Source organism: Podospora bellae-mahoneyi, chromosome 6 (genome assembly GCF_035222275.1).
Source record: "Podospora bellae-mahoneyi strain CBS 112042 chromosome 6, whole genome shotgun sequence".
NCBI lineage: Eukaryota > Fungi > Ascomycota > Sordariomycetes > Sordariales > Podosporaceae > Podospora > Podospora bellae-mahoneyi.
In genome coordinates this window covers 3,580,385-3,605,244 of record NC_085885.1, presented here as the reverse complement: position 1 = coordinate 3,605,244, position 24,860 = coordinate 3,580,385, and the positions used below count along the sequence as shown (strand labels likewise).

Below are 24,860 nucleotides of genomic sequence, written 5' to 3'. Positions count from 1 at the left end.
ATTTTTAGGTTTTGATATGTCAAATTTGCATCTTGTCTTTCAAGCCTTCCGTTTGACTCCGTTGGAAAACGGTAGTTGTTCGTTCTTACCCCACCAACCGATGGCCAATGAGAGCCTCTCAACAGTCCACCCAGCGGACAGTTTATTCCGGAGATAAGCCTCAGCCAAAGCTAATATTCTGTGGCTTCTTCCCGGAAAAAGGGGCACACGACACCACCATCACCACGAAGAGTAAGCTCTGTCCAACTGATCATAAACCATATCGTAATTCACTGGTCATATGCACAACAGCGACTGCATTATTGATGGGTGAGAAAAACTTCAGATATTGTGGTATATAGCGCTGCAAAATAATGTACATTGATGCTATCACGTTGCTTCGGAAGACAGGGAGACCACCCATTCTGCCCAGAACTCCCAAACTCCCAGACCTGAACAAGCACATTTCCCCCATTAAGATCAGAGCCATGCCTCCTTCGCCGGCAAAGGCCACCCTACATCCTCTCGTTTCACCTCTGACGAGGATTTGGGGAGTGTATTTACCGGCGACTCAGGGGCCGGCTGATATGGCGCTTCCAGCGGATCCTTCTCCAACGGACTTGTGAGAATATCACCATAAATCTTCTCGGCACTGTCCATAAAGTGGGAAGACGCCGTCCGCCGGCTGAGCGCCCTGCTGATAGCAATCGACGAGGGCGTCATGCTGGGCTGATACCAGGCTGACCCACCAGATGCGTCGGAAGCGGATGGTTGATGACCAAAGTTACCGGATCTCACACTCGGGGAAGGGGTCGTTTGAGAATGAGACCGCATGTGAGCTGGTGGTGGTTTCGCCATCCTTGGCGACCTGTGGGATCTAGAACGTGACATGCCCCGAGGCGCCCTGTCTAAAGATGACTGTGAGGATGGAGGCTGTGTCGATAGCTTGGGCGAGGGCATTGCTTGTATTGGTATCATGCCCGATTGAGGTGAGGGTGGTGTCGGTGGGAGCTCTTCCACATGGTGCAAGTCTGAGGGACCTGTTGGGGTCGGCTCAGTAGGTCCGGGTGGACTTGGCGCGAAAGAGTTTCCTGCATCGCCTTCCTCCTTGTCTTCAATCCCAAATTGTCGTTGCCCGGTTTGTTGACCTGTCGACCCTTGAGGGCTTGGTAGCTCCTTGACAATGTAGGAAACAATGGCTCGGTCGAGGGCAGCATTCATTTCATTTTCTTCCTCTTGCGCACGTTGCTTAGCTTTGCGACGTCGCGTGAAGAAAAAGAACACGAGCAGAGATATAAGTGACGAACCAACCACCGAGACCGCGACAGCAATGCCGACAATAGCTGGAGACACACTGGACTCATCTCCATTGTCTACTTGTGTCTGTCTCACTGTTAGCATTAGTACAAGAACATCCAGGAGACTGCAAAGCCTTACCCGATAGGTATCATTGCTTGTCCTTGGGATTGTCGAGGTGGCCACTGCTAACACCTCGCTGATGCTACTAGCAGCTGATTCTTCCACGGCAGAGAGCGCCTTGGCAGCAGAAGCCTCAGCTGCCGCCAGCGCTTTCGAGGCTGATGCTTCCGCAACCAACAGCGCACTCGATGCCGATGCGCCAAGATACTGGGTTGAAGATTCCAGTTGGTTTATGGAAACCGCAAATTCTCGTGACAGAGACACTGCGCTGGCTGTTGCCGAAGCAAGTGCTTCTTGTAGCGAGTCTATTGACTCAAGAAGCTCACTGATGTCGACAAAGTTGCGCTTTCGGGGAGTCGGGCTCGCAGTGACGGTGACTGTATAGTAGGCTGTTGATGTGGTTGGCACAATCCGCTGAGATGGTTTCGTTGGTGTCGGTGCTATTGTTGTTGATGTCCTCGACATGTGGTTGACCTGAGCGTGACCATCTTGACGTCTACGGGTCAAGGTCTGTGGTCGAGGTTGTGGCAAAACATGTATTGCGTTCGGGTTCTGTTCGACGTCGTTCGAGGATGATGTTCGAGTGGCGGCGCCATCGCAGAGGAATGCTATTGAGCAGACGAACAACCCCAACAACATATCTGGCGGCCATCTTCTCTGGCGTGCCATGTTGAGACCCGGATGCTGAAGGACCGGGACGCCATTGATGGCATCTCGTTCGCAGAACAACAGCACTTGGGCAGACTAGATCAAGACGAACACGAATGGAATGCCCTACATTGAGCTAACGACGTCAAATGTGCTGAACCATGCTGGATGGGAAAAAAATACCGGAGAACCGGGTCACTCGACACGGTCATCATACAACAAGACAAGCACTTGCTTGGATGTCTGGTCGACCGTTGAGGTCTGTCTGGCGTAGCACCAAGAAAGCGATAGGGGATCATTGGGCATTCCATGTTTAGTTTTTGCCGCTGGCGGTGGACCGGAAACGGCTTGGAAACCTCGGAGGCGTTGAGGAAGTGGGCGGTGGTACGTCGTTCCCTGTCATGAACTTCGGATGACGGAGACAACACTCGGCCAACTGTGTACTCTTCCTGCACAACGGTCCTCCAGGATGATGGTCCGAAATGTCAAGCACGTTGACCACATGGAACTGGATATCGCAGAAGATCAGACAAAATATCTGTCAAGATGTCAGTAATCGTGTTTTGCACCCGTCATCACGTTGTAGAATCTCACAAACAACACTCGAGTCAGTCCCTCCCCTCGCCGCCTCACTTTGAAACTCATCGTGTCAAGCCGCCTCCCCGGTCGAAACTCGGGATGATCACTGTCCGCCAAGAGAAGAAAACGTAAAGAAATCTCCAAAACCTGTCTTTCAGATCCAGGATTCCATCACCCATCCAAAACAAAACAAAAAATGTCCCAAGTGAAAAAGCCGTGGAAGCTGCAAAAGAGAGATGGTGGTCGATGTTCAGCCTTGTCAATCCCGCCAGCTGCCAAACAAGCCTGCCAAAACGACCTAACATCCCTGCCAAACAAACCCCACCGGCACCGACCCCCACATTTCCCCTCCACGTTCCAGACCGCGCCCGCCCAGCGATTCCGCCATCAAGGTCCCCTCCATCCACAACCGTCTTCCAAAAAAAAAGCGAAGCTATTCCCAACTTACAACACCCCCTTCCCCCCCACAATACAACCCTTGCCCCAACCCCATCCCCAAAATGTCCTCCATATCCATCGCCTCCATCCCCCGCCTCCGCCCCTCAACCCTTTCCACCCTCCTCCTCGACTCCCCCTCCCCCACCTCCATAGCCATCATCGACGTCCGCGACGACGACTACATAGGAGGCCACATCCGCGGCGCCCTCAACTTTCCCTCCCAGACCCTCGACGCCACCCTCCCGACCCTCATCCGCAAGCTCCAAGACAAAGAAACCGTTATCTTCCACTGCGCGTTATCACAACAGCGAGGTCCCGGTGCGGCGCTTAAGTATCTGAGAGAGAAGGAGAGGCTTGCCAAGCTGGAAGAGCAGCAAAAACAGCGGCCACAAAAAGAGGCGGAGGCTGAGGGAGAAGGGGAAAACAAGAAGCCGGCTGTGGAGCAGAGAGTATATGTTTTGGACAGGGGGTTTGTTGGGTGGCAGGAGGCCTATGGGGAGGATGAGAGGTTAACAGAGGGCTACAGAAAGGAGCTTTGGAAGGATGGGTATTGGATGTGATCACTACTATCATGTTACAATGCTCTTTGGGGTCAAACTAAGCATTCGGCGTTGACGGGCAGGAAGTGCATCGGCGCACGGAAAGACCAGCATCATTGCTGTCTAAGGTATCTAGCACAAACTTTGTCATCAAAGCAATGCTTTCCACCCACCGTACATGCGTGTCATTTCCCATCAAAATCACCTTTCATTGCTCAAATCAGCATGCACGCAAGGGTAATACACCATGCTATTTAGGAACTACTCAATATTCCTCATCGGCTAGCTATACACATTACCTTTAGGCGTACTCAGAACCAACGTCTCCCCAACCACCCAGCTTCAAACCATCCGCATGATCAAACGCCCTCTCGGTCCTCTCATGCTCGAGCTCGCATCTACCATCAATAGGACGAACCACAAACACGCGTTCATCCTCATCAAAATACGTCCCCCCAGTCGTGGCCTGCTTACCAAACCCACCGCCCCTGCAAGCGAAAACTACAAAAAATGCTCTTTCAACTGTTTCAAAGCATTGCTTGGTACGAGTCTCCATCGAATCGTTGCACCAAAAGAAGCCAACAGTGTTACCATTGCATCCCACAGCCATGCACTTTTTGGGTCACAGCGTACACATCTTCCCATCTTTGTACTCTTGCATGGCGTTGTTCCACACACCCCTGGCATCTCCAAAGTCGGCTAGACGGCCGACAACAGAGGAGCATTCATACTCCGGGGATTGAGAGATCTAGTGAAGAGGTTAGTCTCAGTATCTAGTCACTGCCTCAAAGACACACCTCAGTCGGGGTACTGCTCATGAGGCCAGATGTCCCCGCTGGAGGATTGACAAGTGGCAAAAGCTGTCGTTTGGTGTGCTGAACCTGAGCGGCACGTCTGTAAGGGTCCTCTAGGTCTTCGGGCCAGATTCCCGTGTATTTGCCCCGCGTCTCCAGCGTCGTGTCGTAACTCAAATTGCACCCTTGCCCGCGTGGATCGGTGACGATGATGCGAGATTCGTCGTCAAACTGTGTCTGCCCGGAGGAACGTATGCCAATCATGCACTGGATAAACACCTGACCAGCGTATTCAGTCAGCTCTCTCCACAACGCTGTCTTGGTGTTGTCTGAGTCGTTGCACCAGTACGCGCCGCCCGTTGAGCGTTCGCACATGATGGGAACACATTGCTTCCGAGGTACAACGGACAGTGTTGTCATTATTGTCGAGTGATTGAAGCTCGGTGTCCAGGTAAGCCAAAGCCATGTTTGGTCAACGGGCTGGCCTCCAACCAGAACACAGTCGGCTATCTGTGACCAAATATCAGTACGAGAGCCTAGTGACAACATGATGATATAAGGAGGAAACATGCAGGCTTTGTGACTCTGGTGAACGTAGTATGCACTGCTGTGTTGGGGCTGGTTGGCTGATCGGAGTCATGTTTCTCGGTTGCTGCCTCCTAGGCAAGGTGGGGATGTAAAGTCTCGTCTTCGCTGGGGGCGCTGAGTGACTCTACGGATTCTTCCGGTATCGCCATGGGCTCTGGCACTAAAGGTAGAGGCTCTGGGGGTGGTGGTGGCAGGGCCTGGAAACCCCAGGTCAGTTGGAGGCAGGGTGAGGTAGAGGACCGGTGATACATACCGCCGCAAGTGCTCCCCTGCTAAACGCAAACGGAATGGCTGCAAGGCACGAGGATAGTTTCATGGTGGCTGCTGGTGGCTGGCTTCCGCCAAGAATATCGCGTTGCTCTGAAGAGGTGCGGGTGATGATAACGATACTTGCGTGACAAGCCGCCCAAGAAGGTTTCGGATCGGGTGAAAATTGAGCTGTCGTCGAGACAGATTCGAAAAAGACTGGAAAACCACTCAGTTGTCTGGAACAGACCAAAAGAACGTCTGGATTAGCACCTGACACGCTATAGTAGAGGAAGGAACATTTGTGTCACCTGGCTAATGACGGACGTGAGCAACTGGCATACATCTGGAAGGAAGTAATCTTCGACAGAAGCAAATGAAAGCCATCAGTCAAACACATTGGAAGGAACAACAATACCTTCAAGAAGCTAAAAAGAGACTGGACATACTAGGAATCGAACCTGGGACCTTCTCATGGAGCATACTTGTATCGTTGGAACCCATACATCTGTTGGAGCATTTAACAGGAGCACAGCAACATCACTTTTTGCAACTAAGACGTCTTGACCACTAGACCATACGCCCTGGTATTTACTGTTACTATCATCACCAGTTCCGCATCTTATAACTTTGAAACTCAAGAAACCATTTCCCATCCCTCATCACCATAGCAACCTCCGGTCACACACCCAACACATCACCATCCCCATCGCGCCTCTCCTGCCGTCGCACCTCCTCCCTGAACACATTCCTCCCTTGCTGCTGATTCTGGCCCGCCATCATATTCACCGCATTCATCCTCAACCCTTGGATATCCGTCGTCACAACTTTGATGTCCTTCCCTCTCAACCCACCACCACCACCACCACCCATCCGCTGCCGCTGGCTCCGTCCCTGCCCGTAACCCGACGCGGCTCTCAAACCACCGAACCCTCCGCGACCGCTTCTGCCCATCCACTTTGTTGCCATCTCACCTACCTTGAACGATGGATGTCTTCGTTTGTAGACCATGCAGCACGCCAACGTGATAGCCGTCAAAAAACCAAACAAGATCGGGAGTGCGATGGTGATGGGGCTTGGACCTGTATTCTCACTCGCAGGAGAGGGCGGCGCGTTGATCGTCCCTCCATTGACCGCGTTAGTACTCGTAGGTCGTGTGGGCCCTCGAACAAGAGTCACGGTTGGGCCAGGGAAGCGGTCGTTGCCTTCGAGGACTGTACCATTCCCGTCTGAGTCGGTGAAAGGTTCTGCGATGGAGAGGACGGCGATCAAAGACGGGACATCGGCGTCGTCAATATAAGAATCGAGGATTGACCAGTTGAAGGTGCCGAGGGCGGGGTTGAGGACGTTGGAGGTGAAGCCTTCTGTGCCGGTGCTCATGGTCGAGTTTAGGCGTGACAGAGGGGTGTTGAAGGGGAAGAAGTCGGCTTGGATGCGGATTTGGCGAGGGCGTGAGGTGGGTGAGGTTGCGAAGAAGAGGGGGGACCAGATTACTTTGTGAGGTTAGCTACCAGTAAGGGAGGTGCTGAGGAAGGACTTACCTCCAACGATATTTCCTGTTTGGAGTTGCGCGCCGTTTTCGGGAGCGCAGAAAGGTGTGCCGCTGTCCGGTGGGTTGTCACACATGATTGCGGATGGGGCATATACAGCAGTCAGTAGAAAGAAGGCTTCCAGAGCCTATGATGCTTCAATGTTGAGTGAGGTACAGCGGAGGAATGTTTGAGTAGGCACGACACGGAAAAGGGGCAAGTGGTCCACCTTTGGGGGGCAAGTTATGAGCGATCGATTTTGATTCATTTTTTCTGCGCGCCATGTCCTTCATCATCACAGCCAAAATGCAACCACACACCATCATAAGCTGTATCATATCTTATGCTGGTGTAAAGTGGGAGTGGTGTGCATCACGGACCCCCTTTTCATCCCACTGCAGGTGGATGTTGAAACACAACCGGGAGCCCCAAACCCCTGCATGGTCACCACCATCCACGACGGGACTTGAAAAGCAGCGCACACACGGTTGTCCGGTTTGCTTGACGGCCCGAGAGGCATCCTAAAACGCATTTTGCCGGGCGGTCGATCGTGATTGATGTGCTACTTGTTCTGGTGCGGCTGTTCTTGTTCGGATGGAATCCAATTGATGAATCAGATCGTTCATGATCAACTGGCTACCTACCTAGGACCCACGTCGTGGACAAAATAACCGGTACGGCAAAGGTAAGGTACCTAGGTAAGTATTCCTAACACATGGCCGTCTCCAGATCTTGCTCCAGCAAATTTAGTATTCCAACGAAGACATCTTTCTGTCCCTCATTGCCTACCATCCCGCTGTCGTCAAAGACTTCGTACTTGATACACTTCCTGACCGCCTTGTGTTAGTTTGGTCCTCCCAATGTGTTGACGGTCGAGAGAACCTGCATTACAGCTTCATAGGTGGACAAGATGCTCTGAAGGTCTGCCTCTTTTGGCCTGACTTTCGATAATACTTGCCCAAAGATGACTTCAATAAGAAGTACTCCGAGAGCCAGTAAGGTTTGGTGGGTAGCGTTTGGCGGTCGCCGAAGAACCGGCTTTAGATTAGGGAAGGATTTCACAAGGAACACTTCTCTTAACTGTATCACCCCATTCTGATGTGCTAAATACAGGTCGTTATGGGTAGGTGGGCGAAAATACCTTTATTCCAGTCTGTTATTAGTAACCATGATATGAACGCCGTGGGATCGTGAACTTGGCCTACCAATCTGTACCCCCGAGTTGGGCAACGCTCGAGGCGATGGTCCAGGCCAACCACAGCTTGTCTCCATAAAGAAAAGGGGAAACTGTTGGGACCTCACCTGACAAAACTGATCGTAAGGGAACTAGATTCCAGTCACCATCTTGGCTTGGGTTCCCAAGCGGATAGACTTGATAAGCCCTGGCAGTTGATATTGCTGGGTCACGAATACACCCACAGCACTGACCAGCCGCCTGCTTGCCAGACTTTCGGATGCTCTGGCACAGGTTATCAATCCCCTCGAGAACAGCCGACTGGCGGGATTGGCTTTGACGGTTGTCTGCCGTCATCAACGATGAAAATCTGACACCGGTTGCCAATGTTGCAGTGGGATGTCGGGGACTTTTAGATGCTGGCGACAACAATGACAGCGACAAGAGATTCCATATTTTGGCGCTGCCCCAGTGAACCCCCCCAGTATCAGATCCAGTTGATGTCGAGGAGACAGCAGCAGAGAACTTGAATCTTCCCAGGACCTCTTCGTCTTCGTCGAATTATGGGAGATGAGTGATGAGGCGGCTCATCAACTTCAACCCAAAATTGTGAAGCCCAGGGCATTTGCATGTGACTGTTGATCGAATAGCTCCGTACATGCTCCCGGAGACATCGCGCAGTAGCTTGTAGACCTTCCCTTGCGAACGACGTTGGCGAGTCGGCTCTAGTTCGACACTCATTTCCAGTAAGTCTTCAAGGCTTGAGATGCCGTTCTTCAGTCTGGACAATTCATGTTGGTATTCCGAACGTCGTGAAACAAACAGAGCCGGTCTATACTGCCTGTTTCGGTTGTCTGTGACCATTCAGAACCCGGCTCCCCACGACAGATTCAGACAGAAGAACTGGGTCCACGCTGCATTTTTCGAAGAGCGCGATATTGCACATGTCCGCGATATTATTTCCGTTATCTAAAAAATCTGACAGAGAACGCTTGGGCAAGGTTATCTCTCGGCGGCGGCAGTACTTGAAGTACAGAGAGCTTCATCACCACAAGCTGGCCTATGGCCTTGAGGGGGGAAGCGAGGACGACGAAGCTGCACAAAGTACCGTCGCGTCATCAATCCCGCATCGTCTCAAAAATCAGAACAAAATGAAACCAAGATTGCGACGGAGAGTACTAGATGAGGATGATGCCGTCTCAGTACGGACAGATACAACATACAGTAGCTCGTTGTTTACGGGGGATAGGCCGAGAATTCCCGCCATTCCTAAAGCTGCCGCTGATGGGCCGTTTGAATGCCCATTGTGCTACATGATGATAACGGCCACAAACGCCCGAACATGGACTAAGCATGTGCTGGCCGATCTCAGACCATACATGTGCTTGTCTCCTGATTGCGCAATGTCCACAATCGACTTTCAGACACGCAACGAATGGATGCGGCATATTTTAAACAAGCATTGGAAGACATGGACTTGTCCCCGCTGCAGGGATCACTTTGACTCTACAATCGAGTTCAAAACGCATGTTGTTGGCCTACACATGATGTTCCTAAGTGAATCAGATATGGACAAGGTCATTGATGAATGCGGGAAGCCCAAAGCTATCGGGGTCAAGTGCACATGCCAGCTTTGCCAGGAGAAGCTCAGCTCAGCTAAGGACTATTTCCGACATCTAGCACGTCATCAGCGTGATTTGGTGCTTTTTGCACTGCCTAAATTTGGCGAAGATGATGAGGTTGGCGGTGGGGGCGATGGGGATTCGCCAGATGATGGGTCGACTCCTTCAGATGATAGCGAAGATGGCATAAACCTTCAAAGACCGCAAAAGAAGAGTGATGATCGGAGCGAGGGAAACTCCGATCCATCGAATGGTGATGAAGCGTCACCAATACAAAGACGACAAGAAGAGAATCAGGGCCAAGGAGAGGCTAGGGGTCGGCTAGGAGAGAAGTTCACACCAAAATTCAACGAGCCCACAACAACGATTAGCCAGAATGAGGCCAAGAAGACACTGCCACTGAAAGGAATTCTTAAGAAACTGAGAGCACAATTCCCTGAACTGTTTCCTGAGTGGGATCGCGAGGAGATTAATGATCCTCGCCAAAACAAATGGACAAAAATCAGTCGCTCACTAGTCGATCCTGAAGCACTCGATCTAGGCCTGGAGGAGTTTCATACGATGGAAAGCTTCGTCGCCGTGCACAGATTTCTCCCACAGGAGGAAATTAAGTCCTATGTGGATCTCACCAAAGCTGTCTGGGGTAATCTCGAGCCACCCACCCACAATGAGCAGGCATCGCTTTTCTAACCCTCACACTATGGAGAGCGAAATCAGCCCGCCCAACACCGGTCCAATGCTCAAAGTTCACCTGTGGATGCACAATCGAGACTTGAAAATGAAGAGTTACGGAGTCAAGATATGGTTATACAAGACGGTTTCACGCCCGTCAGCCCTCACAAAGCCAAACCGAGCCTATCAAGAGGCGCAACGGGGAGTCGCATCGACAGTGAGGTGGAGTCTACACGTCCAGAACTTCAGCCTAAGCTGCCACGTGAACGCCGTGGGTCAAGAAAGGACAGTCAGAGTCGCAGGGCCAACGCCGAGATGAGAGTGGATATGAACCAGGTTAGGTGCGTGCAACAAGGCAGCAAAGATACCGGTTTTATTCTTGAGATGCTCTTGCAGGCCTTGAGACCAGTAGCCTCCCTCGCAGATGAAAAAACGTCCTTCCTTCCCACGGGGACATCAGTTTGGAAAACTGGGAGATGGGCGTCGTGTCATGGTTATCAAAATGAGGATGAAGGGTGAAAGGGATAGCCACCCTTGAGCACCTGGAATAACATACAACTATTGACGTTGAACCTCAGGGAATACATCATATGGTCAAGTAAAATAAATATGCGGCGTCCACAACAAAATCCCCTTCTTCAAAAAGTCCTCGTGAGCTCTCCTATCCTCCGGCCCAGTGAGCACTTCTCCATCATTCGCAGGAACAACCAACACATCGGGCAACGCCGGGACATTCTCAGCCCACTCTGGCACACTCTCCCAACTTCTCTCTTCCATTGGCACGTTTTGAGCTGCTTCCACCTCGTCAGGGGTCATGAGTGACCTCATCTGCCGGCTAAGCCCCAACTTGACACGCGTGTTGAACGACTTGACCACCATGTAGGCGCACCCTGCCAAAAAGGCGTAATGTTCATGGCGTTCAAGATCTGTTAAACCCGGTGAGTCAAATCCTGGATCGGCGACTTTGGGGTCTGTGATCTTGGAGACAGTCCAGGAAGGATCCGACTTTCGCCAAAATGCTTCGAGCTCATTGCCGTAGGCTATTTGGTCGTCTAAGAGGAAGAATTCATAGAGTCGGTATAGCGCGTAGAGGGGCGAGTCCTCAAAGACACCGCGGGGGCAGGCAAACTTGCGCTGGCGGATTTGGTCGCGGTAGATGGAAGGAGATTGCAGGATCTGTCGGGGAGGCGGAGGTGGAAAGGTTGGAAAGTCGGAGTCTTGAGCAACATATTCCTCCCCTTCAAAGCGGTCGGCGGCCGAGAACTGAAAAGTGCGTATGCTCCGTAGTGTGTCCCGAGCTATGACCCATAATCTTTTGGCTCTGTTGCCATCGGGAGATGCCATGTTTGCGGAATGGGATACATGTTAAGTCGAGTTTTGGTGGTGAGCGTTTTAGAAACCGGCAAATGGGCCGATTTAAGCGTTACGGGTGTTGGGTTTTGAAGGTTGTGGGCAAGGGTGAATCACGATGGCCCTGCTTTTATGCCTGTGGTGGGTGTTGGGTTGCGTGTGAAGGTCTGCGTTTTAGGCAGTTGGTGACAGACAGTAGGGGGAAAAGGTACCCCAGACTGGAACCTGGAAATTAGGCGCCGTGCCAGGTGTGCGCCCTTGATGCTGCAACCAACGAGCCGCATAAGCCGTAGGGGTTTTCACCAAGTAATCACTGGAGCTACCAAGCATGACATGTACCTACCTTAGGGCTGAGAGCGCGAAAGGGTCATGAGCGCAGTTCAGCAGTCCTCTGCAACATGCTTGGGTCATTCATTGATCACTCACTGCTGAGCTCCTTTTATCACAATTCAGTCGCCAGGGCAGTTCTTTGCAAAGTCCAACCATCAATTCAATTCCGAATTATCAAGCCCAGAACTCCATTCACATAAACATGTACTCGAGTTCTATTGACATATGGAAAGTAACAAGAAAGGCCTCAGGCAAACGCATTCTTACCACCATACTGTCTTCGATATGCTGGGTTCACCTGATTGCGCAACACATCCTCGGTCATCTCATGATGATACTGTCTTTCCCATCCCAGCGCAACCCTGACCGGCACAGGTTTGTTGCCATGCGCCTGAATGTACCGATGGATATACGTGACAGCATCCTGGAGGTCATACGGTCGTGCCTGGCTGCCTCCCGTCAGGATGCGATTGATCTTTGCAGAAGATGCATATGCCCATGGAGCTGCCAAGATCGTCAAACCCCTATCCCTCCCCTGAAAGACAATCACGTTTTGAGCTCTTGCAGCCTGTGTGATCTCTGCGTGCAGTCGACCAGACATCCACATCTGAGTTTCAGTGTTGAGCCAGTCTGTTCCCAGGCCTGGTATAGCTCTTTGTGCGTCATGCATTGCTTCGTCGACGAGGTGGCGGGCGCTGTTGCTGAAGTCGGAACCGAAGATATCGACGTCGTGGGTCATTTGTCGCAAGCGAAGGTAGAGTGTGTTGACAGCTCCGCCAACAGCGATGACACTGATGTGGTGTCCCCGACTCGCAATGTAGTGGGAGACGCGTTCGAGGGCCTGCTTCAAGACGTTGGCGTTGATATCTCTTGTCTCAGGTCTAACTGGAACGCCATGAGCGTCTAGTCGGTTTCGAGGAATGTGAATAGTCACATCTTGTGGTGCGCCAATCTGGATTCCGCCCCCGGGTTGGCAGCCCTTCTTTTGGCAGGCTTGCTACCGCCACAGCCCATTGTATGGACTTGACCGACGTGGAAGATAATAATGCCAGGAAAAAACAAATGTTGGTACGGACAATGCCCTTCGGTTGGGGAAGCCACATCATCTGAGGTGAGTAAAAGCTACAAGACCCCGTTGTCTTATACGATTCTTACTTCCAGGTCTTCATCACCAACCATTTCATCCTGAGCTCAAAATAGACATTGATCCAGCCACATGAAATAATCTACAGGGCCATGGTCCAAATCTTGGACACTTCCGCGATAGTATTGACGACAGAAAATATGCCCCGAATCAGACCCATTCTGAACCAGTTGAATAACACGCTTGAACCAACCGATATGTTCTCAAACAAGCTGTCACCAACAGTACCAATGTCATGGGTCGTGCTTGACAACGCGCGCTTAGAACGTTGAGCTGAGTGCTTCCTGGATGATCAGACACTGTATGGGCTACCCATTACCACCTTCAACAGAACATCAGGCAAGTTACTGAATACCCATACCAGCAGTATTCACAAAGATAGGCCACTACTTATCTTGGAAGTGTCCTACTTTAGATTTATCACAATTAGGCTCAGTTATCGACACCATCCCGCCACATTTGCACTGAAGGTCGGTCAAAAGATGCCGCACTGTGCTGAATGCCCAAACAGAGAAACGCTGCGCTGATTGGTCAGCCAACAATCGAATGGTATGAGGTGAACAGTTGAACCAACAAACCTTAAAACAACTCAATCACGCAAATTTCGCATCAACTTTCAAATTCGGGTTGCTTGGATATAGACCCAAGCATACAACCTTGGTCAACCGCCTATTTTGCCAGAAACGCGCAAGCGGATTTTGCCTCGATGCAGCAGCCAACCATCAACATCAAGACACGCTGTCGGCGGAAGCTGGACCTGACGACGAAGCTCTTGAACCTCTATATCTCGAATTTGCCAGCTTTATCCACCTCCAATGAGCAACCGAATGAAAGCCCTATACGGATAGTCTGTGTGTCTGATACGCACAACCACCAACCTGTCCTACCACCTGGAGATATCCTCATCCATGCAGGCGACCTGACTGAGAGTGGCTCCTTTGACGAGGTCCAGGCAGGTCTTGACTGGCTTTCATCCCAGTCTCATCCCACAAAATACTGATCGCAGGGAACCACGATGTTTTGCTTGATGAAATATTTCTGGAGCGATATCCAGACCGCCGCTATGGGGAGACGACGAGAACAAAGGCCGACTTGAAGTGGGGAAGTGTGACATACCTTGAAGACTCGACGATGACAATCACTCTACCCACCAGGGCCGCACTACACGAACCCGAAGGTGTAACAAAGGGGACCGAAAGAAGAATCACGGTATATGGGAGCCCTGACACAACAGTCTACAACCCGTCAGCGTTTCAATATCACCCCTCGCCTGAGTTCTGGGAAAACTCCAAGCTTGCAACCTAGCCACCGCAAGACAACCTGATAATAGTCACCCATGGGCCCCCAAAATTCTACCTCGACCGCAGGGACTTTCACCGAGCCGGCTGTCCTTACTTGCTGCAAGAAATCACCCGACTCCGACCTCGGCTTCACGTATTCGGGCACATCCACGCCGCACACGGGAGGGTAAATGTCGTCCTCGACAGGGTGCGAGAGGCATACGACGATATCAGGATCGGTTGGGGCGGATGGGGAACACTGGCCTGGATGGCAGTATTGGTGGGCTGGAGCAAGGCCAAGAGGGTAATTGGGTTTGGAAAGAGCGACGCGAGCAAGGCGACAACGTTTGTCAATGCGTCAGTGGTCGGGAGGAGACAAAATAAGTTGACGAATGATGTCCGTCGTAATTGAGTTGTGATCCTGAGCGCCACCCTCGTTGCAGACGCCGTACGTCAGGATTCCGCGCCGTGCCGAGAGGTGGAGTAGGGCTCGGAGCCGAAGTGGTGGATGGGGTTGATTCCAGCTTCCAGTTTTCACATGACAGTACCCATGAGCAAATATTTCCGTTGATGGTATCTCGGGTAGCTGGGAAGGAGCCTCATCATTACTGAGACCGACGTTCCGCATTTGGCAGTCGGCGAAGAATGCAAACACCTCTCACCGAAACCCCCTTAAGACGAGATGGCCACGCCGGATCAAAGTTGACTGGCTTATGCCTTTCCGCACCGAGCCTTTAATAGTTTACTGATATGTACTGGCATGGACGGTGTACATTCCTGCGACATCCTTCGCCCAGCATTCCGGATCGCCGAGGGAGAAAGGGCGCGGGATGGTGACACAGTCTTCACTTCTTCATCAAATCGGCCTGGAACCACAAGAAGGAGCAAGGCATATTATGGTTTATTATGGTTTGGACCTGGTGGTTGGGCTCGAGTCAACTTGTCGGCTGCTCAAGGATAGCTCGGGTTCTGATGCCCCATGCCACGGTCATCAAGGATAGTGGAGTCTACTGAATGCTGCGAATCCTACTTTGTTCAGTAGTCGGACTCTTCGGGTTTACCCTACCGAACAATTCGAGGTTTGCCCAGACACGCGCTATCCCTGAAGTCGCTGCGGCCTTTAGGCATCACCAAAAAACGACTCACTAGGTGGCGTCCAGAGCGAGTTAGAAGGTCGGAAGGAAGGAGCTAGCTTTGTGGGAGAAGTACAACCTGGAAGGAATTCTGCAACCTGACTGATCTTTGTGGCTGGTGGCCGGCATCTGTGGCCCGTCGAAAGGTCAGTATGTAGGACCTCTCCCGCATGGTGGAGGACAGCTGAATCATATTTTCCTAACCATCCTGTACAGACCCTACACGCCGCATGCGACATGTATGGACAGCTTGCCTAGCTAGAAGGTCAGTCTTCCTAAGCATCAGGTCGGTGAAGTGCCGGTGCCCCATTGCCCAAACAGTTGCGAGGACCTATTTTTGAGAAGCGTATGTCTCGCAGGTGCCCATGAAACAAAATACAGTTGCAAGCCACACAGGATGGAAGGCAGCCAGATGCCATATCGGCCAGGACAGTGGAGAGAAAGGCAGGCGGTGCCACCTGATAGTGGATTGGCTTATGACCACCAGCCCTAGAGCTCTATGACTACCTACCCAGTGATTTGGAATACGCCTTACACGCGAGCCACATTCAGTGGTTGCCAAGAAGATTTGGGGTGTGGTCGATCAATGTGTGATCTGGTTCGGTACTGCTCCCCGGCGCCGCGTGGGCGTGTGGAGAGTCGGAGGATGGGCTCGCCTGGCGGGGTTAGCGGCAAGGAACCAACAACCATTTCTTTGACAACAGACGCCGGCAAGGCTTCGAACGACATGCGATATCACACCAAACAAACATCAATTCGGATAATTTGTTCTCTCATCGCACAGGCGCGCACTGCCGTAAGGGTCTCTCTACTGCCAGCAGCACGACCAGCATTTTGGGGGATGTGGGGGTATTTGGGACAGTTTCAGAGGGGCTGGGCGCAAGCAGCACCACTTGAGCCACTAGGCGGGCTATCTCCGTGCCTTCGACCATGGCTGCAAATAGCATAGCACAGCACGACGGTGTGCGGGCCACCTCGGACTTGTGAATACATTGCCCCCTTTTGACTTATACCGACAGAAGAAGAGCAATTGTTTGGAGAGCCTCAGGATTGGACACCTCGGACTCGAGTCCTTAGGCTCGAGATGGGTTAGGTAATCAAGGATACTCACCAATCGCGGAATGCCTGGGACATTTCCTGGGCTCAGTCTCGATTACCAAAGGAGAAAGGTTTTCTTTTTCTTTCAGAGTCATCTGGGAAAAGTCAACTATGAATCAACTTTTCGAATCCATCTAGGATTAGGCACCTGTATTCAACATCGCCTCTGCGTGGTCTTCTCACAGACCAAGTTCGATATAAAGCCATGGACCCTCCACCGTCATCTCAACAGCTAACATCATCAACAGCAAGCACCAGCGATCACAAGAACATCAACAAGCTCTCTCACCTCAAGCCAACGCCCGCCTTCACTCAGCTTACTAGTCATCGACTACACACCTCGCCAACCTCGCCTCTTCCCAGTCAAAACATCTTTCAACTCAGCAACATGTCTGGATCCGACAGCTCAAGCACCAAGTGGGACGACATCCTCAAGCACGGATCGGCCCTCAGCATCGTCAGGCCTGATGTTGTCTTCACCCCATATGGAGGCGGTTCCAGCTCTGGCAGTTCGTCAGGGGGGTCTTCTTCAAACTCTTCCGGTGGTTCATCGTCTGGCGGGGTGAGTACTGCTACGGCAACATTTGCCAGTCGGGTTTTTGCTAACATCATGCTAGAAATAAACGTATTATCCGGCTTATCCAAGACTGAGGAGGTCAACTCCCATACACACTCGTTTCGAACCATTTCATTTACAGCATCAGCATAGCGACTTGCATGACACATTAGATCATAGACGGGCGGTTCTCGAGCAGTCGGGGAGAGACATTGGCATCTACTAGATACGCCCGGTTGGCTGGATTCAATCGGGCAGCCCCCAAGGGCATTTGCATGGAGAACAGTTAGGAGGATGGGTGCACGACGGGGGATTTTCCTATACCTATTTTTACAGCTTCGCTTCTTTTTACACCACTTTTACCAATTGAATCGCGCGATTTCAACTTCAGTTACTGGGTATTGCTGGACAACGTCTGTGATGTGATCTAGATGCCGGGCTCGGTTCCTGTAGGGTGATAAATCCCATGTAAATCCTTCCAGCGCCAAGGTGGTATTGTAGGATGGGGTGGTTTACAACTAAAATCCTACTGCCGCGTCACTGTGGAATATGACAGACTTTGACGACAAAATCCTGCCATGACACCGTTGTAGAGAGGATTAAACAATATGTCAACTGATTGGGTTATGAGACCCGTTAGTTTGAGATCAGCTACCTTACTGTTGCTTAAGCTCGACCTTGACGTCGAGGTTTAGCTCCTCCCCTCCACACCACAAACCCCCCCCACTTCGAGCTGAGACCCGAGACAGCGGCACCACTGACAATGCCGCGGGTACCTACTCGGCAGTCGGGACAACCCTTTCTCGGTTCAAAAAGGGAAACATTTTGCAAGGCATGCCGTGTGGCTTCTCTAGTTTTCCAATCATGTAGGGCATATGGTGTATGCTGTTTCACGCCAAGCCACCAGTTGCCCCCCCCCCCACCTCAACCCCTTCCACTGAAAGGGTTAAGGTTTCCCTGTGCCGCAGCCAGGCCGTGCCTGGCCGCCAACAGACCCAACGGTCATGGGGGAGGTGATTGGGTGGAAAATAACCGGAATGGGGGGTTTGGGAGCAGAAGGATTGTTGTATACAGAGCCAAGAAGCGTGACTCTAGCGGAAATCTGCCTTACTGCGCGCGCTAGTGAAGGGGGGGAAGTTCTATGGAGAACTGGAGGTTGCGGTAGGAGTTGCAAGGACTGCTTGGAATGGTAGTTACCTAGGTGAAGGGTTACGAATAGAAGGGTTGGATTGGTCGGGGTAAGCGCGCTAATCGCTGTTGTCCGAACGTCGTGGGTATGCAGTGACGAGGAAGGAATACTTTTGTTGGTGAGGACGGAGACGGGAATTATTGGTCCAAGTTTCACGACATGATCTGATAACCTCCCGCAGCTGCGTGTAATGACCTGCAGGTAGATTATTCCTTACTTCTGTAATCTTTACCACGCTTACCAAAGCTTTCCCTTGTGAGTTCTAGAACAAAATGAACATGTTGACGATGACAGTGTGTTGGGGGCTGATCAGCCCTACGGGTGGGGCCCCGTGTGCCGGCGGATTGTTTCGCAACCGACAAGGCACAAACCGAAACCTAACAGCTAAAAAAAAACACGTGCAGGCAGAGCAGAGCAGGCCTTCATCCAAAGGACGCGGACTGGGCCTAACGGATCAGGACCAACCGGACGGGCCGGTTCAGGCTCCCAGATTGTTGGTTTGTTTCCATCACCGGTGCGGGGTCGTTCGGGAGCAGAACGATGGTGAACACGGCCCCGCAGCCGCAAGCGACATGTCCCGAACGGGCCGCAGTTGACATACCAAGTGAGGGTTACACTGACGATGCTTGCACCACCTGACCTCGTTGGATGACTGCGGGGGGCCTACAGTTTGCTGCGAGCCATGTGAAGTGCCTTGTGTGTTGTCGCCCGGATATTCAGTCCATGCTATTGCCAAGGGCGGTAGAAAAAGTAGGGCAGCCAATTGCATCGGCATCATCGACCGAAGACAGTGGTCGAAATCATTCCAATGGAGGCAAACGTGCAGCTTGTATACCCCCATATATACCCAATCAAAAGCACAGTTGAGATAACAGAGACTGTACTTTGCAGCTGGAGCAATTGCTTGGTGCAAGTAAAACTGTGTTTTGGAGCTGGACTGGTGAGGGGTTGAAGCTGGCTTTAAATCCGCCATCTGCTCAACTGTTGTGCTCTGGTTCTTTCTTTTCCATTCATCCAACCTCTGACATTCAGTTCTCTGTGAGAGCCAGTGATGGCCTTGGGCAGCAGTACCATTTCAAGTTTCATGTTGTGTCTGTCTTCATTGACGGACACACATGAGTGCTGTGGGCCCACCATCACTGGCTTGGGGGATTCAGCGCGGGCCACTCTCTTCTTCACTTCTTCCAGTTTTTGCCTTCCCTCTGCATCGACCGCCGAACGGTGAGTGAATGCCAAATGCTGAAGCTGCAGTACTTACTAACTTTCTGGCAGCCTTTGTCTTGTTCACCAGGCAGTATCCTTCCGCCAGAACATCGCACTCCCAATTGCGTTCTCGCATCCCCGCCTCAGCAACCAAGCTCATCGGAAATACTTGGAGGCTGTTCGTCAAGGTACTCGGTTTCCTTTGACAAGCAACCAGAAGCCTTGTTATTTCCAGGCGGCACGTTGTATGCAGAGGTGGGGATCCAAGAGCCGACATGGTCTGCGAGGAGGTTCTGGAGCTACTGTATTCATCTTTCTCGACAGGGCCAGAGGGAAGACGGTGTTGGATGATACACTGTTCTCCTTCACAATGCAGGTACGTGCTCGGCTCCTTTGGACTTTGACGACATCAGGGACTGATGTTGTGGGAAGAGTCGAAGAAATTCAACCGCCTCTGATTTTCTTCCACCCTGCATTGCGATGTCCCAGATTGTACGGACCTGGAGCACGTCGCTAAAAGGTACCGGCCGCAATCCGCAAACTTCGGAACGCGAAAACGAACGAATACAAGTCTTTAAAAGAAAGCTTTAACCGCATATACCAAGCCACAATCACCGGCCTTCTGGCCTGCAAGGGCAGATCGTGCTGTACATGCCCGCCCTTGGTCCAATATCAATATGGAGACCCTACACGACAATACAGACCCCCTACCATGGCTTTGGGAAGATCCATATCTTGTTCCCCTGGACTTTCCTACTTTTGGTGCATCCTTCGACACTGGCGTCCCCTTGCTGCCACAGTCAGAAGGAGCCATTCACCAACAACCCGAACTAAGCAGCCAGTGGGATGGCGGCGATCCTACTCTTATCGATTTCAACTGTTTGTCGCCTAATCTGGGTTCTTTCCCAGATTTCGACTTCAGCATGTGTCTGGCGCAGATCGGCATGGAAAGTCCACATTCCATATGGACGGCTTCTGCCTACACAGACTCGATCGCCTGTCCCTCCATTACATCAGATGTCTCGTCTTTGTCACCGAGCCAGATGTCGATGACCATGTCAACGCCGCCGTCCTTCTTGCCATTTACTTCGAGACCCTTGGCTCCGCTACAGCACTGTGAGCCCTTTGAGTTAGCAAATGGTCAAGGAGACCGCACAGTTCAAGTTGCAGAAAATCCAAGGGTGAATCCCACCACGGCGTTTCCTAGCCCCCCACAAACGTCTACTAGGCCTCGCAGCTCCCGTCGACGACGTGACCCTTCCTTCATCCCGGCGTGAGCAGAATTTCCCCTTTAATGATCTTCTTGAACCGTGCAAAGACTAACTAGATTGTAACAGGCGCCAGATCCGACAGCGCGAGAAGCCTGAAAAGTGTCCAATTTGCCAAAAGGGCCATCAATACCGATCAGATGTAAAAAAGCACATTGCGTCCCGCCACAAAGACAGAGCTCACGAGTTTGGGGTCTCAATCGCTTTATTCCCTTGCCCAGTATCAGGGTGCTCTCAAACATTTGCTGTCTCGAGGCCAGATCATGCTTTGCGCCATATCCGAAGAAAGCACAAGGACCATGATGGAAACACAAAGGCAGTTCGCGGGGGGAAGAAGTAATCGCCAACATTCCCAGTTTTCTTTGACACGTACACGACTGTCTCTTTTGATATTGTTTTGTTTCGGTTCTATTTTCGCAGAAGATGTTTGACAAGAGACAAAGAGAGAACTGCAGTTTTCTGGGACTATTCGAGGGTTTGAAGGGAGCATAGTGAGTCTCGAACAGGCTGCTCCCTCATCGAGGTGGAGGGCGCAGTTTGTTCTCCAGACACGATGTTCATTGCTGTACGGCACCTTCGCCTTGGAGGCTGGGGGAAAGAAAGGAAATTTTGAGACGCTATGTTTTCTACCTATGTGCTACGTTGATGTAGTGTAATGAATAACGACCTATTGTTACCGAATTGTCTGACTCTGTGAGAATCTACTAACCTGGAATAAATCTCAGGCCGAGCATAAGATGGCTAAGTCAGTATTCCGCTCTTTTGCCCCGTCGGTCTTCACACAACAGGAGATTTCAGTCCCCTCGATGCGGTGCTTTGGACAACAACACCAGGCGGCGTTGACATAGCACCGGTTGCGAGCTCTAGATATCTGATCCGACCAAGGCATACTGGGCTGCTGCTCCTGGTAATTGATGTGCAAAGATCCCGCCTGATGTCGCATTGTTGCTGACATACCTCGACATCGAGCGGCAAGCACCCCTCCTTCATCGCAAACATACTTACCAGCCACCTCGAACTACTCGGACTGTTCACAAAAAAATGGCATGACTGAGCCACCACCGATCTCTCGCAATTGCCGTAACAAACAACCAAAGCTGGGCACGAGGACCGAACTACCTGACTCATCACGTCCAGAGCGAACCTCTCCCGAGGTCGAGGCTTCCCAACCCCAACCCGAAGGACTCCCTCGTTGGGATGAAAAAGCTCCATTCTTCTGCACGTAAGAAGCCGTGTACAACGCTGCGGGCGTAAATCTGCTCCGATACCCAATGGCAGGCATTCCCGCGCAGCACCGACCCGCCCCAGCCGACCATTGAACCTGCATCGTGGCTCAGCACAGCAAGTCCTCTTCCCGCTCTGGTGTAGGTGTAACCCATCAATCTTTGTCCCTTGTCACCCCCTCGATGCACAGCAACACCAACGAACCCCCGGGTCGGAATATGCCCGTAAACTCCGCCAACGATGGAGTTGCTGTGCAGATGTCGGAATAATTTGGGAGCAATCCCCGATTGTTCACGCACACCTGGAAGTGAACGACGAGATATTGCGGCCGTAGAGACGAGTAATGAGCGCTCCTGGCTTTTTGATGTCGAGTCTGCTCATAACTTCATGCAGGACGACTCCCAAGGTCTGTAACGGTTATATCAGGGCGAGTTCCTCCCGTTTCACTTCGAATCTACTCCTCGCTGTCCTTCTCGCTGGCGGAATATTAGCGAACGTCAGCACAATCGAGCCAGTTCTCGACGAGCCTCCTCTTGTAGAGAAACGTCCTTTCGAGATGGTCAACCACGAACTTTACACCACGACTGCGTTGTCGTTACTCACCCCACTTGCTCCCGGGCATAATTGGAACGGCACCGGGCATAGTCTGAATGGCACCAGCAACTGCAAGTTAATCCCTGGTGATAGCACATGGCCAAGAGACGGTGACTGGTCAGCGCTGAACGAGACGCTTGGTGGCCGCTTGATTTCCTCGGTTCCCTTGGCCGCCGTGTGCCACAACGAGCCTTTCAACATCTACAATGAGACGAGATGCGGCGAGGCGAGGGAAGGTTGGGATAGGCCCGAGACTCAGTAAGCTGATCCCCCTATTTGTGTTGGGTTAGAGCCACTAAACACAACACACAGCTTCGTCGAACCAGTCGAGTTCAACGCGCCCGTCTTCCAAAATGCCACTTGTGACCCTTTCACCTCCGTAGATCAAGGGTGTGAGCTCGGCAACTACGTCAGCTACGTTGTCAACCTCACCACCGACACCGCTGCCGACGACATCAAGGCCGGCCTCGCCTTTGCAACCCAGCACAACCTCCGCGTCGTGATCAAGAACACAGGCCACGATTACCTCGGCAAGTCCACCGGCAAGGGCGCCCTCTCCTTTTGGACCCACAACCTCAAGAACATCTCTATTATCGAGGCCTACAGCAGTAACGACTACAACGGCCCCGCCGTCAAGATCGGGGCTGGCGTGCAAGGTTTTGATGTTTTGGATTCCCTCAAGGAATCCGGCTACCTTACGCTCTCTGGCTCGTGCCCCACCGTTGGTTTGGCGGGAGGGTATACCCAGGGAGGAGGACACTCTATTCTCACAAGCAAGTATGGCCTTTCGGCTGACAACGTCCTCGAGTGGGAGGTTGTGACAGCAAACGGCACTCTTGTCACCGCCACTCCGAAGGAAAACCAAGACCTGTATTTTGCTCTTTCTGGTGGCGGCGGCGGGACGTTCGGTGTTGTCGTCAGCATGACCACCCGCCTATTCGAGGACAGAAAAATCGGCGGTGCGAACAACTTTACCTTTGCCGCCGCGTCAGACAAGAAAGAAGATGTCAACGCCTTTTGGGATGCTGTCGGCTCACTGCAGAACTTGACCATTCCGTTTGTCGACGCGGGGAACAGTCTGGTCTATCTGATTTACGCCTGGCCTGACAGGAAGGTCCCCGCGTTGACGACGTATAGCGTTACTGTTCCTGACTGTGACACGACGGAGTGTGTGGACACGGCGATGAAGCCTTTTACGGATGACTTGACGGCGAGGGGGGTGAAGTACGAGTATTCGGCCAAGGTGTCGGAGACGTTTTTGGAGCATTACAATGCTTCGTTTGGGCCGGTTCCGTATGGCTGGTATCCGGTCTCGCAGGTGACGGGGGGGAGGTTGTTGCCCAGGGCGGTGGTGTCGGATGAGGAGATGGGGAAGAATCTAACTGCGACGATGAGGATGGCTATCCAGGAGGAGGGGTTCAGTTTTGGGTGTGTTGCGTCGAGTGCAAAGGTTGGGTTGAGGGAGGGGGTGGTTTCTTCGGTGAATCCTGCTTGGAGGAATGCGATGGCTTTCTGTCTTGTTGTGGGGAAGTGGGACTACTCGATTGACAGGGCGGAGATGATGAAGATGCAGAAGGCCTTGACCGAGGTGGTGCAGCCTGCTCTTGATGCCGCTACGCCGGGGGGTGGGTGTTATCTCAATGAGGCCAACTTTGAGCAGGAGGATTGGCAGGAGCAGTTTTATGGGTTGGAGAATTACAAGAATTTGAGGAATGTGAAGGATACGTGGGATCCTACGGGGGTGTTTTACGCTTTGACTGCTGTGGGTAGTGAGGATTGGGAGCTTGATGGTGATGGGAGGGTCTGCAAGAAGCAGTGATTGGAGCTGAAGAAGGGGTCTAACTAGATTGTCTTGTGTTAGCACCGGATGCTTCGGACATTTTGGTCCTGTTCCGAGACCAATACAACTGATGTTGCATTTCTTGGTTGTTGTTCTCGGTGAGAGCATGTTGCCCGCTGACAAAGTTGTATCATGAGACTTGACTATGGTTGCACCACCCAGAGACTATGAGACAGAATAGGGATAGCATGAGCGCTAATGCTAACTGCACAGGCATCTACAAGAGCGGAACCAGTCCTATTGGCGAGGGAAGCAATATACGGTCGTCATCGTGAAGATGGATGTTTGGGTCCGAGATCCTATAGAGCCTCAGAGTGCGAGGTGACAGGGGATGGCAATGGGCGCGGTGGAAGTTGTCGTGTCTATTCCCGCGGGGCACGACCACGCTCGAGAAAAGTATAAAAGGCCTGATCACGTTTTCACT

At 52.0% G+C, this 24,860-nt stretch overlaps 12 protein-coding genes and 1 non-coding gene across 13 annotated transcripts; 5 read left to right on the top strand and 8 right to left on the bottom strand.

The window, feature by feature from the left end:
• Nucleotides 1-307: 307 nt before the first annotated feature.
• Nucleotides 308-2,067, bottom strand: QC761_609710 (uncharacterized protein; the record flags this gene model as incomplete). The annotated part of the gene is made up of 2 exons (XM_062881381.1): nt 308-1,362; nt 1,417-2,067. The coding sequence occupies 2 exons, from the start codon at nt 2,065-2,067 to the stop codon at nt 460-462; spliced, it is 1,554 nt and encodes a 517-aa protein (XP_062730116.1). The 3' UTR covers nt 308-459.
• A 292-nt stretch (nt 2,068-2,359) lies between these two features.
• On the bottom strand, nt 2,360-2,691 carry QC761_0099130 (uncharacterized protein; the record flags this gene model as incomplete). Its single annotated transcript, XM_062873089.1, has 2 exons — nt 2,360-2,584; nt 2,680-2,691. The coding sequence occupies 2 exons, from the start codon at nt 2,689-2,691 to the stop codon at nt 2,360-2,362; spliced, it is 237 nt and encodes a 78-aa protein (XP_062730115.1).
• Nucleotides 2,692-3,125: 434 nt separating this feature from the next.
• Nucleotides 3,126-3,623, top strand: ibp1 (Cdc25 phosphatase Ibp1; the record flags this gene model as incomplete). The annotated part of the gene is made up of 1 exon (XM_062881380.1): nt 3,126-3,623. One exon carries the CDS (start codon nt 3,126-3,128, stop codon nt 3,621-3,623), a length of 498 nt encoding a protein of 165 aa, XP_062730114.1.
• A 601-nt stretch (nt 3,624-4,224) lies between these two features.
• QC761_0099110 (uncharacterized protein) lies at nt 4,225-4,816 on the bottom strand (the record flags this gene model as incomplete). The annotated part of the gene is made up of 2 exons (XM_062873088.1): nt 4,225-4,350; nt 4,400-4,816. 2 exons carry the CDS (start codon nt 4,814-4,816, stop codon nt 4,225-4,227), a joined length of 543 nt encoding a protein of 180 aa, XP_062730113.1.
• Nucleotides 4,817-5,055: 239 nt separating this feature from the next.
• QC761_0099100 (uncharacterized protein) lies at nt 5,056-5,300 on the bottom strand (the record flags this gene model as incomplete). Its single annotated transcript, XM_062873087.1, has 2 exons — nt 5,056-5,181; nt 5,238-5,300. 2 exons carry the CDS (start codon nt 5,298-5,300, stop codon nt 5,056-5,058), a joined length of 189 nt encoding a protein of 62 aa, XP_062730112.1.
• A 370-nt stretch (nt 5,301-5,670) lies between these two features.
• Nucleotides 5,671-5,815, bottom strand: QC761_0099090. Its single transcript has one exon. It is a non-coding gene; the product is annotated as a tRNA-Ala (tRNA).
• Nucleotides 5,816-5,911: 96 nt separating this feature from the next.
• Nucleotides 5,912-7,013, bottom strand: QC761_609695 (uncharacterized protein; the record flags this gene model as incomplete). The annotated part of the gene is made up of 2 exons (XM_062881379.1): nt 6,772-7,013; nt 5,912-6,723 (listed from the first exon to the last, which is right to left on the bottom strand). The coding sequence occupies exons 1-2, from the start codon at nt 6,854-6,856 to the stop codon at nt 5,912-5,914; spliced, it is 897 nt and encodes a 298-aa protein (XP_062730111.1). The 5' UTR covers nt 6,857-7,013.
• Nucleotides 7,014-8,877: 1,864 nt separating this feature from the next.
• Nucleotides 8,878-10,245, top strand: QC761_609690 (uncharacterized protein; the record flags this gene model as incomplete). The annotated part of the gene is made up of 1 exon (XM_062881378.1): nt 8,878-10,245. The coding sequence occupies one exon, from the start codon at nt 8,878-8,880 to the stop codon at nt 10,243-10,245; it is 1,368 nt and encodes a 455-aa protein (XP_062730110.1).
• A 576-nt stretch (nt 10,246-10,821) lies between these two features.
• QC761_609685 (uncharacterized protein) lies at nt 10,822-11,571 on the bottom strand (the record flags this gene model as incomplete). The annotated part of the gene is made up of 1 exon (XM_062881377.1): nt 10,822-11,571. One exon carries the CDS (start codon nt 11,569-11,571, stop codon nt 10,822-10,824), a length of 750 nt encoding a protein of 249 aa, XP_062730109.1.
• A 583-nt stretch (nt 11,572-12,154) lies between these two features.
• Nucleotides 12,155-12,921, bottom strand: QC761_609680 (uncharacterized protein; the record flags this gene model as incomplete). Its single annotated transcript, XM_062881376.1, has 2 exons — nt 12,155-12,788; nt 12,842-12,921. The coding sequence occupies 2 exons, from the start codon at nt 12,919-12,921 to the stop codon at nt 12,155-12,157; spliced, it is 714 nt and encodes a 237-aa protein (XP_062730108.1).
• Nucleotides 12,922-18,906: 5,985 nt separating this feature from the next.
• Nucleotides 18,907-19,716, top strand: QC761_0099040 (uncharacterized protein; the record flags this gene model as incomplete). The annotated part of the gene is made up of 2 exons (XM_062873086.1): nt 18,907-19,528; nt 19,580-19,716. Exons 1-2 carry the CDS (start codon nt 19,423-19,425, stop codon nt 19,714-19,716), a joined length of 243 nt encoding a protein of 80 aa, XP_062730107.1. The 5' UTR covers nt 18,907-19,422.
• A 471-nt stretch (nt 19,717-20,187) lies between these two features.
• On the top strand, nt 20,188-21,462 carry QC761_609660 (uncharacterized protein; the record flags this gene model as incomplete). The annotated part of the gene is made up of 2 exons (XM_062881375.1): nt 20,188-20,783; nt 20,848-21,462. The coding sequence occupies 2 exons, from the start codon at nt 20,188-20,190 to the stop codon at nt 21,116-21,118; spliced, it is 867 nt and encodes a 288-aa protein (XP_062730106.1). The 3' UTR covers nt 21,119-21,462.
• A 435-nt stretch (nt 21,463-21,897) lies between these two features.
• On the top strand, nt 21,898-24,415 carry QC761_609650 (uncharacterized protein; the record flags this gene model as incomplete). Its single annotated transcript, XM_062881374.1, has 2 exons — nt 21,898-22,854; nt 22,909-24,415. The coding sequence occupies exons 1-2, from the start codon at nt 22,346-22,348 to the stop codon at nt 24,413-24,415; spliced, it is 2,016 nt and encodes a 671-aa protein (XP_062730105.1). The 5' UTR covers nt 21,898-22,345.
• Between the last annotated feature and the right edge of the window lie 445 nt (nt 24,416-24,860).